At 39.5% G+C, this 13,752-nt stretch overlaps 3 protein-coding genes across 6 annotated transcripts in view; 1 reads left to right on the forward strand and 2 right to left on the reverse strand.

Annotated features, from left to right (window-relative positions):
* Positions 1 to 13,752, forward strand: part of tnc (tenascin C) — a 174,478-nt gene that overhangs the window by 89,494 nt on the left and 71,232 nt on the right. The gene's annotated exons all lie outside the window — the stretch shown is intronic.
* Positions 3,012 to 10,316, reverse strand: LOC108247259. 2 transcript variants are annotated; one of them, XM_017435237.3, is made up of 5 exons: positions 6,443 to 10,316; positions 4,682 to 5,774; positions 4,400 to 4,555; positions 3,838 to 3,930; positions 3,012 to 3,692 (listed from the first exon to the last, which is right to left on the reverse strand). In XM_017435237.3, exons 2-5 carry the CDS (start codon positions 5,696 to 5,698, stop codon positions 3,372 to 3,374), a joined length of 1,587 nt encoding a protein of 528 aa, XP_017290726.1. In that variant the 5' UTR covers positions 5,699 to 5,774; positions 6,443 to 10,316; the 3' UTR covers positions 3,012 to 3,371. The 2 variants fall into 2 exon arrangements, with proteins under 2 accessions (XP_017290726.1, XP_017290727.1); XM_017435238.3 differs by having other exon boundaries at positions 4,682 to 10,316.
* LOC112449720 lies at positions 6,195 to 10,618 on the reverse strand. Its single transcript, XM_025010343.2, has 2 exons — positions 10,315 to 10,618; positions 6,195 to 9,088 (listed from the first exon to the last, which is right to left on the reverse strand). The coding sequence occupies exon 2, from the start codon at positions 9,081 to 9,083 to the stop codon at positions 6,444 to 6,446; it is 2,640 nt and encodes an 879-aa protein (XP_024866111.1). The 5' UTR covers positions 9,084 to 9,088; positions 10,315 to 10,618; the 3' UTR covers positions 6,195 to 6,443.

A 13,752-nucleotide genomic window follows, 5' to 3' on the forward strand; every position in this document is an offset into this window, starting at 1 on the left:
GTTATTTTTTCTTATTATTTATCACTTATATAAACTGAATTTATGCAAAGTGACAACACTAATACATTCGTCGTAGCCTACGTTATGAAATATTTACATGAATCATTGATACAATTATGATAGAAACGACAGAAACTATAGAGACGATAGAGACGATAGAAGAAAATATATCACGATAGACACTTTTCTATCGTCCCCACGATATGTATCGTTATATCGCCCAGCACTACCATACCTGCCATCATCCCTGGAGGTTTAACCAAAATACTACAGCCACTTGATATCTCCGTGAATAGGAGCTTTAAGGCAGTCTTGCGTAACCTGTGGGAGCAGTGGATGATGGATGGAGAGCACAGCTTCACGGCAACCAGGAGAATGTGCCATGCAACTTTCCTGGAAGTCATTGCATGGATCGACAAAGCATGGGCTTCAGTGACAACCAAAACCATTCTGTCAGGATTCAGAAAGGCTGAATTAATTGGAACTGCAACTGACGAGTCTGACGTAAGCGACGTAGAAGAGGAAGCGCCGCATGTTCTACCTCCGGAGTTAGTGGAGTTGTTTAAAAGTGACACTGAGGATGAAGATTTCATTGGATTTAGGGATTTGGAGTGACACGGATGGTTAGGTAAACTTGTTAGCATGTTATTTATGCTATAGTTATCTGAATAACTCTTCATATGTTTTGTTAACATACCAGGCACGTTCTCAGTTCGTTGTTTGTGTTACGTAATGTTACGTAATGTTAGCGTACAATTGTTCAGCCTGTTGTTGCCGCTATTCTATTTTTTTTTTTTTAAATTACCTTTCAAGATGACATGTCTGTGTTTGGTGTTGGATTTTATCAAATAAATTTCCCCAAAAATGCGACTTATACTCCAGTGCGACTTATATATGTCTTTTTTTTCTTTATTATGCATTTTATGGCTAGTGTGACTTATACTCCGGAGCGACTTATAGTCTGAAAAATACGGTATATGCCAATGTAATGAGACAAGCTTGTTAAGATTCATGTGATTTGGAGATGAAGTGTCAATTTTTTTTTCTTTACTCAGGTTTATAGTTCATGTAAAAGGAACACATTTGTGGAGTAAAGATGCTGTATGAAGAGGAAATGAAAAGATTAGCTTTGTAAATGAGTAGGTTGGCATCTGTTAGACCTCTGGGTTTGGATTTTATTTATCCATCTAACAATTATTGTAGCAGTCATTGCAAATTTGTAACCAAGACCTTGCTGGAGGGTTTATACAGTATATCATTTATGTCACGGAAACACTGTGTGGTTCCCCACGAGGAGCTGGAGAGTGTTACTTTGAACAGGGATATTTGTGTTTCCTACCTGGACCTGATAACTCTGCAATCCAACCTCTGATAAGTGGAAGAACATGGATGATAGATGTTTAGACAACTTTTTAAAACTATATCTGCTTTTAAAAGATACATTTGAAAAGTTCCAAAATTTATGTTTTGTCACCAGATCAGAAAATGTTTATTTCCCTAAATTTTGAAAGACCAAATGATTGGTTTTCTATTTTGCTTGATTAAATGAGAACCATAATGCCTTGCTTGTCAATAGATTTGATAGGGTTTAGTCTAGAAAATGGATGTGTCTGATTGGTTTACCCATACACTCTAATCCACTTTAGTACCATAAAATCAATTTACCATTCCTGACAGACCTAATTCCTTTTGAATCAAACCACAACTGAAACAGACCCAGCTCCTCACTGAGTGAGGTTTGAAACTTTTAAGTGTTTGCCTAGCACTTATTCACAACAGGGTAAGTTAGATCAGTTGCTCCAAATTTATGTGTGCCAGCAGGTTTTGCCTGGTAAAATTCTCCTCACATCCAACAGTAAGGCAGGCAACAGAATTTGTTTCTGTTTGCAAAGCTAACTATAGAACAAAACCAAGTGAGAGGACAACAAAGCAGTAGTCAGCCTGTATCAAGACCATGTCTCCAGTGCCAGCAACCAGCTGCATTAGCATAGTGCCGGGGCCACAGGGTGCCCGTGAAGGAAGTCCAAACAGACAAATCAGCTCTGTGTTTTTCAGGGTTGCTCTAAGATTTGCACATTGTAATGTTCTTATTTAAAGTAAAGAGACCAAATCAAAATATCTTTGAGTTTCTAAAAGGGACTTTATCTGTTTTTGAGTAACATGAAGTTTTGTCAGAGCCACAAATTCTCACAAAAAACTCACTTTGGTCTCTCTGGGTTGGTTTTGAGCAGAGGTCCATTTGGAGAGCAGCCAGCCTTTAAAATGAGGAACCCAACCATTTGCCCATAACTAAAACCTTAGCAGTGAGTCAAAACAATTTTCTGTGTGTTTTCTTGATTTGATTCTCAGTTTGTGGCGCTGTTGCACAAAAGGCTGTAATTGTGTGTTTGTAGATGTGTTTGTAGATATATAGTTATACATTGGGTTGCAAAACTAAAAACCCAACCCTAACCCAGGCTAGGGTTGGGTAAAAAAAATGTCCCAGAACCATGAACATCCCACAGAGCTCAATTAATTCCATTAAAAAAAAATGGTAAGATGATGCCACCACAGCAAACCTGCCAAGAGAGAGTCGTCCACCTAAACTCACAAAGCAGGTAGGGAGGGCATTCATTAGATAAATTAGATAAATATAGCTGTAGCTCGTATGGAAAGATGCACTGGAAAAAGTGTGGCCCAGCTTAAATTAAAAAAATTGATGTCCATTTGTTGCATATTTGACTTCACAGAATCTAAATAAAGTGGTTTGGTACAACATGACTATTTAATATTGACTCAAACCATATTACTTTACTTGACCCAATATTAATTCTTCACCTTTATCCAAGTTAAATTATTTACATTTTAGTTTTGGAACCAAACTAATATATTGAAATTGAACCCATCAAATATATATACCTTGCATTAATTAATTCATTGGCACCATGAAAGTCTTTTTTTTTATATTTCATAAACTTGGTTTCATAAACAATTTGCATCACTCACATCACACTTAACACACTCCAGCAACAGTTTTTTTCTAAGCCATTTATTCCTCAAGTAAAAAAGGACAAAAAAAGTTGCATGTTCAGACAAACAAATATAAACATGTCATTGTTGCTCTACATCAGAGCAATGAAATAAAGACAATATGGCTTATCAAGCAAAATTAAATGGACAGAAAGCATTCACTGTTGTTGTACTGTTCAAACACATCTGAACTTGAAGGAATGTTGCATCTCTAAACATCATCAAAGAACTAAAATTCCAACAAAAGCACTCCATGAAAGTGACCCCGTGAGCCTGTATAACAAAGTGCTGTGAGGTGGTCTACCTCTTAAATAGATGCCAGTGGCAACTACATGCACACATTAAGCACACACAAATATACACTACTGTGCAGTTTTGAGTTCACCACTGAGTTTGCGAATCTTGGAAGTCATCTTGTTGGAACCAAGCTCCATCAGGATCTTCTGAAGGGCCTCAAAGGTGAACCTGAAACCCTGTGGATACTCCATGTTAAGAGCATAGCAAAGTCCAAAGAGCATTGCCACTCCAGCTGCAAGAGAAGGCAACTCATTGAGGACTTCCACACCATCAATGACAATCCCAACGTCTTGGGGCTGCTGTAGAAGGCTTGAATTCTCTCTGAAGACGAAGACTGCCATGATGGTCCTCTCCAGCTCCTGCTCGGCTTGATCTTTCTGGGAGACCTGAGGCAAAATATACGAAATATGCAACTGAACAACTGCAGTCTGGCACACCTCATTAATCACTATATACTGTATAATGGCATAGGTGGTCTCCCGTGATGAATAAAGTTGAATCATCATTGTGACAGAAAATATCTGGACATACCATGTATTCCTTTATAAGGTCCTCAACACGTTCTCCCAGGTAGATGATGAGAGCTTTGAGGATACACTCCCTTCTGAAATCTGCATCAGCACCCTTTAGGGACAATCAAAATGGTTATTATGCGATGTGTACACTAGTCTAGCAACTTAATTCCCAGCTCTACCATAAACAGTGCTTTTACAGTGTGTGCCTGGTCAATACTGAATCCATGGCAGACTAATTGAAAGCAGTGAAAATGTAAAGCCATTCTAGTACATCTGCCAGAGGTCACTAGTAGTCCCTCTTTAAATATGAAGACAGACTGGATGGCTCCTGTTTGGGTTCCTATAGTGACAGGTGCAGTGACAGGTGCAGAAATTATTTTCTATGCGCTACTACAAATTAATGTACTCATAGGTGGCACATGTTTTTCTGTTTTTAAATGGTTGATAGTGAATATGGTGCAAAACTTGGCACACAATAACAATGCCATGTACATCAATTGCACATCATCTGCACATCCTCTTCATGTAGAAGGATTGAGGGCTGTCGTTAGTGGCTAATTATATACTGCACATCATACCTGGTCAAGAAACTCAAGGATCGTGGCAGTTTTTGCTTTAGTGATCCCTCCTTTCTTTCTGAAGATCTTCAGCAGCTGCGGGGAGTGCTTGTCCAGGTGCGCCATAAATCTGGTCAGGAGGGGAACTGCAGTAACCCGCAGAAACTCTGCATCAACCTGCACACAAGAAAACATTGCGAAATACACTTAAAATTTAAGAATAATGTGAAATAAAGAAAATAAAAAAACAAAACATTTTCTCATCTATGGGCTTAAGTATACAAAAAGTTGTAAAAAGTGTACCTCTTCCATCTGAAATAAAGCTGGCCATCTTTCCATGAGGTTATCGATGGTTGGCTTCTGATCCACAATCTCTTGCCTCCTGAACTGAAAAGTCCTGGCCATCTTCTCCCGTATGGTTCTCTCATTGTTTCTTATCTTTATTTCAGTCAGAAGAGATGCTCTTTCTTTCTCAAGGTTTTCTGGACTGTCTCCGCTGGGTTGAGGATAGTAATTGGTCTCACCTCTTCTCGCCTTTTTCACATTCTTTGCTGGGAAGGGAGTAGCATCTTCTCGTGATTTGGATTTCAGTGTGTTCACCATGAGCTCAGACGAAAGTCCATGTGACCTCAGCTGAGTGCGGTAGTTGCTCATCTTGCTCTTGAGCTTCAGTTTCCATCCATAACTCTCATTGAAGGAGTCTGGTTGTCTCAGGCAGGGATGTTTCCCTGTCAGAGCCTCTGCAACATCACTCAGGTCTGCATCAGTGGGGTACGCCTTGTAGGAAAAAATCTTCTCTGCCAATCTTTCCAGTATGTCGGACAGCATTTTTGATGAAGGTGTCAGTCTGGTTTGGTTCTGTGCATATTCTGAATTCCCTCGCTGAAGTTGACCTTCTGTTTCGAGGGAGAAAGGCGGGATGATGAATTCCTTTGGCCCCGGCTCTTTTCTCAGTCCCTCACTGTCAGAGCTGTGGCTGAGTATGACCGTGTCATCTGTATCAGTGTTTCGTGAGGAAAGGCTTGTGTCTAAGTCACTCAGATCAGATGGGACACTTTCAATGAAACTCAGAACAATATCAGGAGCAGCTTGTATGATCTTGATTGTAGTAAGGTCTTTGATCATGGACGTTGCGCTCAAGTTAACAAATGTTCCACCAAAGTCATCATCCTTGTACTGCAGCCTGATGTCTCCAGAAAGTTTGCATACATTTTTGACCTGTTCAATGAGCTCCTCAACTGTGTCCGGCACCCTTGATAATTCCATCCTCTCAGCGCTTTCGTCACCCAACAAGATGAGGAGTCGGACGGGAGTCGCCATATTGCAAAGTTGGATCTCGAGTTGTTGATGTAGATGCCCTGACAGTCAGTGATGTTCAGGAAGCTGGAGTCAAAACCTGGGTGGCAGGAGAATAAAACGAAAGACAGAAGGAAAGAGAAATTATTAATTCACATTCACAACCACCTTGTGTCAACATACAGATGAGATGAAAGCTTTGAGTTGTAATAAGTAAGGTGCATCAGTGCCCCTTTAAGTTAATCTAATATAAAACAATGCGTATGCACCCCTTTTATATCAGTACAAGTGCCCCTGTCTGTTAGTCCATTGTCACAGTATGTCAGCCCCTCAAGGTTAGTCTAGTCACACGGTTTATCCATGCCACATTAGAGGCAGGTCATGTAATTCTTTTAGAAGTTAATTTCCTTAAAACATGCTGCCCATTGACAAATGTTACCTTTTTCACAAATAATTACCACCACCATGCCATTCTAAATATTCATTTCAAATTTCAAGTAGGCATTTTTGTCACCTAGTAAATACAAGGTTAATACTAAGTAAATATTCTGGAAAATATCCCATTAGAAATATTCAGCACAGTTGCAATGGGCTGCATAGTTGCAATACCCATTCTGCCCACCATGCATACTCTACCTTTAAGTTAGTACAGTGTCAGTTTAGTGCAGATTTTGAAAAGTGATAAGTAGAATGAATTACATTAAAATAGAATGATTTCATGAATATGCAGATCTTAAATGTTAAAAAAGAGAAAAATATTATGCATACCTTAAATTTGAATATATCTTTTCAGGGTAATGAAACGCACTCCTCCCACAGTGTAAGCTACCAGGGGATATGGATCAGTCAGTTCATCTGATTCCACAAGTATTATGTCATTGGTAGGGCTCACTTCAACTTCGAAGGCCCTGAAGTGTTCCCAGTGCCACACTCTCAGTTTCTTAACAATGAAAAAAAGTCTCTCCTTCAGAATAAACATGTGGATGATCTCAGTAAATTCTGGAATCCCTTCCAAAGACCCATGTGCAAGTATCATTCCATTTCTGTAGTTGAATCCATTGAAAGTGACACTTTTAGCCAGGCACACATTATCCATTGTTGGGTGCTTGAGCCGTATAGCTTGTGCAATATCTTCTTTTAACACATCAACAGAAAGAGTTGAGACAGTTGACACTTCCAGAAGAGGTTTTTGAGGGTACATAAATATCTGCTGTGCCATATGAAATTGGTGTCGCTCCGCCAAAGACAGCAAAACATTCTTTAAAGATCTTGTATAACGAACAACTCTTTTAAAAAAACTGTGCTTGGCTTCATATCTCAAAGTCCAAAGACAGACTAATGGTCCAAATTTACGAATTAGCTGAGGATAATGTTCCAAAAGATGATGCTTAGGCAGTAGACGGTAGTCTGGGAAAACCTCTTGAAGTCGAACTCTGTGCTCTGATATCTTGAAATTCAAATACGCGATTGATTCCTCTGTATGGACAGGTGAGACAATAAGCTCCACTAGATCTTTTAAGTCACCCAATATTTTCCATGCTGGTTCATCCACAGGTACCTTTTGGCCGACAAGGAATGAGAAAAACCTTAAGAGACTCCAGTTTTCGTGAGAATTGCCTCCTATTGTCTTTCGAGATGCAAAGTTCAATGGCACTGGATGGGGACAATTAACTTTGTCTGTCCACTTAAAGGGGAAAGCTAGTATGGACTCATTTAAATATGCAAGAGTAAAGTACTTCTTGGATGTGAAAACAGAAAGACAAAGCGCAATCTCTGCCGGTACGATTCCTTCAAATAAATCATGGACAACATCTGGGGGGAAACCCGTGGTAACTTTGAAATGACTGAGTTTCTCAGAGAGGACACATCTCTTCTTGACACCACAGAAATTACTTAGAGAATCTTGTTCAAGGATTTTAAGGTGTTCTGAGTGAATCTGTTCTGTTCTTAATGTAAACACTCCACTATCTACAGTTTTAGTTTGAATTTCTGATCTAGATGCTGTACAAAATCGACACAGGTGACCACTTGAAAAGCTTTCAACAAACCCAGCGATACCATGTGCTCCAAGGTTATCGGCTATCACACACTGGATCGTTCCCCTAACACATTTCCCTAACTTCTGCAAAAAGACACCGTGCTCTTCTAATGAAATTAAATCACTTATGAGTGGCTCGAGTACAGTCTCATAGCCATACACTTTCAAATCATCACTTTTGACTAGAAGAGCCAAGTAAATTGATGACAGTGAAGACTGACAACCAGGGATCAGATTGCCTAAAGTCCAATAGAAGGCACAGATTTTATGTTTTCTCCGTGATGTCCCAATTGGGTTGCAGATTTCGTACTCGTCTACATAAAGATTTAGTGAAATGGCACAGTCTGCAGACAGAAGTGTGTTTTTCTGAAAAAAATCACCATCAAAAGGACAACTATATACTGTTTGATCGCTCTCTGGTGACTGATATCTCTCTCTCAAATGCACAGTTTTTGCCAGAATTACATCTGAATTTAGAATTTGCTGCAATGTTTTCAGCACAGATACATACTGCAATGATTTTTGGTTTCTTTTATCAAGAATGTATTCCAAGGGAGACACTACACAGAATTCTCTTTTATAATATGACTTGCGCTTCCAACTAGTAGACAATGGCCCTTGTTTCCCTATTGCTTTATGAATTGGGTGTGAAGAACAAAGAAAAGTGGCCAATTGTTGAACAACAGATGCTTCCACATGACAATTATTATCTTCCAAATGCTGGTTAATTGCTGCTATACTACCCGGCACAGAGACATCTCCAATGAGATGTTCTAGCTCCTCAAGCAATTCATTTACAGCTGTAGCCGAGACTAAATATGTATGTTCTAATTTAAGTAAAAGTGAAGCTAATTTCAGTTCAACTTCCTTTTCCAAATCTCTTGACTCTTCAGTGGTTAGCTCTATTTCTTCATTCAAGTCATAGTCAGATGGATTGGAAATGAGTGACGTGACAACTATTCCACTTTTAAAGTCATTAATGGTGCATGACTGATGTTTTCTCCATTTATGGCTCCGGAAACTGCTGTATATGTTGGTTTTGTATGAGCAACCATCAAACATACATGGGACTACTTCATATTTTCTCAGATGTTCATAGATATGTTGGAAAAAAACGTGCTCAGTAGAAAGCTGATTGTTTCCACAAATGTAACACTTGAAAGAAGAGTGTCTTTGTTGGGACTCCAGAGAAGGATGATTTCTAGAGAGATGTTTCTGAAGACCATTCCATGTCTTGGACGAACAGGGACATTGTGCGTGGATGCATGGATAGGGACGCCGCCTACCGTGAAACCGATGGTCAATTCTCAAGTGTTTCAGTATCTCAGATCTTCTTGAAAAATGCTTGCTGCATTCTTTGCATTTCCACATCCAACCTAAAAAAAGGAAAGCAGACCAGTAAATATTTAGAAAATGCAATGAACAGAAATCTTAGTTTGTTTAGTTTTAATGACAGTCTGGTAATCTATATATCTAAATACAATGTTGAGTCTAGCGGTAGTAAAGAACAATGAGCTGCATGTTTTGTATGAACTAAGATATACACAGAAATTCATTCATTCAACATCATTATAGCTACTACTGCGCTCTTATAATCAGAGCCACCCTAATGTAAAAATGACTGCAGGCAAATGCAACACTGTACTTGCCCCCCCCCCCTTTCATTAGAGATTTGCTTTAATAGAGTAAGCTTGGTTGAAGTTGGCATGTTCACTTTTTGAAGCACTCTGCCTGCCACACTGATCTTGCAGACCACTTCGACTGAAATAAAATAAATAAATTAATTAATTAAATCGTTTGGTCCACTTAATCTTGTCTCCACATTCATTAGGTTTTTCTGAACGTTGCAACCCAACAGTTTTACTGGCTCAACGATATTTTAACAATGGGCACGTGCGAAATCACACTTCATAAGATACCTGCCAGCATGCCATGACATATCTCTGAAAACACAATGCATTCGGAAAATGAAGTTCTTAACCTACAGTAAATGGGGCAGTGTCGTGAACAAAATGCATGAAAACCAGTTGTAGAGCCGAACAAAAAGTTTAAGGCTTAACAAGGAGATTCGCTTACCGAGAGCATATCCTGTGAAACCGTTTTAACAGTTGGACAAACCAGCATGGCGAACACTGGGAAACATCACCGACCATACCATACAAGTATAATGCATGCACAAAACACCATTAATTTTCAACGGGCCTCGCTACCATTAACAAACTGGGACTTTACAATCATAGTGGTATAAACACACTAGACTAACTAATTGCTAACATGGCTTTACATGGGTTAAGCTAGTCAAGTTCACCGTGTAGCCGAGCTAACCGTGGTGGAAGCTATTGATTGGTAACGAATTATGCCTACCTTGATTAATTCCAGCTACAACCGAACAATGTACACATAGTTATATTTCTCGTGAAATACGTGTAAGTTCAGAAATTACACCACATTTAACCCAGCGAAAAAGAAAGCGTTTACTGGGATACCCACATTTAGGCGGGACTTTCAGCTTGCTAACCAGGTGACATTAACTCAGTCTTTTGCATTAATACAATTGTAGGCTTGTTAAGACACGTTTACATCAGCTTAGTTTAGTACTTACCGCAGGTTTATTCTTTGATGACGTGCTCGGACGTTAATCATTCCTTCTTCCCCATGCCGAAACGGACGAAGCTCTCCAAGCACTTCTCCCCAACTTCTTCTCACGTGACTCAGATTGAAAATATGACATCATTTCCTTTCAGCATGTTTTGAGAGGAACCAAAATATTTGCTTTCTTCCCTTCAGAAGTGTTATTAATTCAGTCTAAATCAAAATTGACACCTCAGAATGCAAAAAAATAGACTTTCACAACCAAGTCAATTATTTTACATTGTATTCAATGGTAGTTATTAGCTTGAATGAACAACTCTGTGCTACACTTTTTCCAGTGTGAGAGGATCTGTCCATAGGACCACTAGAGGCTGTACAGAGTTGGGCTTCATGGAAGAGTGATAGAAAAATACATGATGTAAAGAAACAAAAAAGACAGACTGTTTGGAATTTGTCAAGGGGCATATTAGAGACTCCCCAGACATGTGGAAGAAGGTGCTATGGTCAGAGGAGACCAAACTCAAACTTTTAGGCCATTGAGGGCACCATGTATGAGGCAAATTTGGACTGGGAAACTGGTCAAAGTTAAAGGAAACATATGGAGCAAGATACAGATAAGTTCTTAAGAGAAACTTGTCGGACTCTTCCAGAGATTTGAAACTGAGACAGAGGTTCACCTTCCAGGAGGACAATTACTCTAAACATACTGCTCAAGCAACATTCTACTGGTTAAAAGGAAAATTAGTTAAATGTCTAGTAATGGTCCAGTAAAAGCCCAGACCTCAGTCCAACTGAGAATTTATCCATCGCCTGTGGCTTATTTTTGGTTGGGTCGTAAAGGCAACAGGAAAGAAACCCAGACACTCTTCTCCCAAGCCACACTACAACTCCTTCTAGGGTATCCCAAGGTGTTCTCGGGCTAGAGAGGATACATAACTCCTCCAGCGAGTTCTGGGTCTGCCCAATGGGATGTGCATGGAAAACCTACAAAAAGAGGAGTCCAGTGGGTCAGATGCCCAAACTATGTCAACCGACCTCTTTCAATATGAAGGATTAGCGGCGCTACCTCTAAGGCTGAGCAAAGCCAACCTACGAAGAAAGCTCATTTTAGCTGCTTGTATTCAGGATCTCATTCTTTTGGTCATGATCCAAACCTCATGCCCATAGGTGAGGTTTGGAACATAGACACGTCTGTCAGCTTCGCCTTTTGTTTCTTCACCACAATCAATTTAAACAACGCTTTCATTACTGCAGAAGAGGCCTAGATCCATCGATTTATCTCCCACTCCAACCTAACATCACTGTTGAACAAGACATCCAGATACTTGAACTCCTTCACCTGAGGCAAAGACTCATCCCTGACCTGGAGGAAGCATTCCATCCATTTCCAGTTGAGAACCATGGTCTCAGACTTATACAAAATTATTATCATTAGTTACAATCAAAATTGTAAAAAATCATTTAAATCTTAGATTGTGAGGCAACAATAGAATAAAGAAAAAATACCAAGGAGGTGATTTTTTTTTTGCAACCCATGGATTTTATAATCTCAGCTAAGATGTGACAGTGGACAGAATGACCTTTTTGGATTGTAAGGACTCAAATCTTCAGAATTCTCATGAGCAAGATAAGTTTGCACATTTACAGTTTGAACATCATGAAGGTGTCTGTCTAATCAGGGACTAGGTTGGTGACCAGGGAACGAGAGTGTGAGATCCTCCAGCTTTTGTTAATTATATGGTAGATCAAGATGAAGGAATTGGGAACCTTTTTTTCTGGAATGCACACATAGCAATAGCTCAGAAAGATGTTCTGCCCAAATCCCACATTAGTGTGACCAAATCAGGTATTGAGGAGGAAAATACTACAATCACTTATGACAGACCACAGGGCTGGAATTAACTAAATACTCAGTGCCTCCTATCATGTTTTCAAGTCTGCTTATATGAAAGTTTTCATGGTGATTGCTGGCAGCTGCTGTTAATTTTGAGCTTCCAAGACACACACCAGATTCACTGGAGGTGGAAAATGATCAGTGTCAGCATCTCTTCAAGGTGGGTTAAAAAGGTGCAGTTATGTAAACCAGACTTTAGCCAGAAGCTCAAAAGAACATCAGTCTATGGCTTTGTATTCACAGTTTTATTTCTCCTTTTCATTTCAGACCAGAGGTTTTAACACATAAAGTTGCAGTCAGACATTTGCATGCACTTATAATGGGCATATGTATCAGATAAATTTTAGGCTTGTTATGATTTATTAGAACTGTTGTTTTGTTCTTGACGGAGTAATTATACAACTTCAGTTTTTAAAAAAATACATTCTTAGGTTTGATTTTAGTGTGGATTTTGTCTAATCTCAGGCCTATTAATGTTTCATTGGGGATCATGATTGACTGCAGCTGGCAGTTTCTGTTTGGCAATATCAAAAGAATTGTTTGACAGCAGTCAAAACTCAGAACAATGTGAAAGTCTGAAGAACTCAGTGAAGATCTAGGAAAAGAGAAAATAGGTTTGGCTGTTCAGAAACAACCCAGGAACCACCAAAGCTCCAGCCTGCTGTGAACTGGAAACTACTGGAACACTAGTGTCCACAGTGAAGCAAGTTTTACCCCGGCCTGAGACTGTGCCAACCAAGAAAGAAGCCCCTGCTCCTGAAGTAACACTTTCAAGCTGGGCTGGACTGAAATTTGCAGCTGCCCACATAGGCAAGACAAATGTCTTTTGGAGAAAGTCTGATAAGACAAGGATTGAGTTCTTTGACTACAATGACAAAAACATGGCTGGAGGAGTCCAGGTGAGGCATTCAAATCTAAGAACATTCTACCTTCCACCTGCCAAGCATGGTGGTGGTAGCATCATGCTGTGGCACTGGTGCATTGCACAAAGTGGAAGGAAAAATGTAGAAAAAAGCCTACTATCAAATTATTTAACTTCAGTTAAAATCAACAGCTAGATGGTTGAAATTCTGATACAATTGGGTGTTACAATAAATCAGTTATTCTGAACACATGAGAACTGGTTTTTTATTAGATAAAACAGACAAACTAAAGGCTTTTGGAATGACCTTCCCAAAGCACTATCCCAACCTGATTTTAGATTTGTGGTCTATTCTTAAAAGCTGAGTCTGAGCCATGAAACTTAGTTATTTAAACAACCTCTAGCAATTCTGCAAAGAGTGGTCAAATATCAGCCTGGAATATGCCAGAAGTTTGTTGATTAATACAAAAAGTTTGAGACTATGTATAATTTTGACCCTGTGCAGATTAGATTATCCACAATGTGTCAGGTTTCAGATATACCCAAGCGAGCAGTTCGGCCACAGACAGACGCAGAAACCAGCAGGTAACGGGAAGTGAATTTATTTACAGTGCCAAGGAATATTTACAGAGGGGAACCGGAGCCAGGACCTGAGGAACGGAGAATGAGGTGAGTATGGGATCGGTGAAGAG

The sequence above is a fragment of the Kryptolebias marmoratus genome, linkage group LG1, assembly GCF_001649575.2.
Source record: "Kryptolebias marmoratus isolate JLee-2015 linkage group LG1, ASM164957v2, whole genome shotgun sequence".
Lineage (NCBI taxonomy): Eukaryota > Metazoa > Chordata > Actinopteri > Cyprinodontiformes > Rivulidae > Kryptolebias > Kryptolebias marmoratus.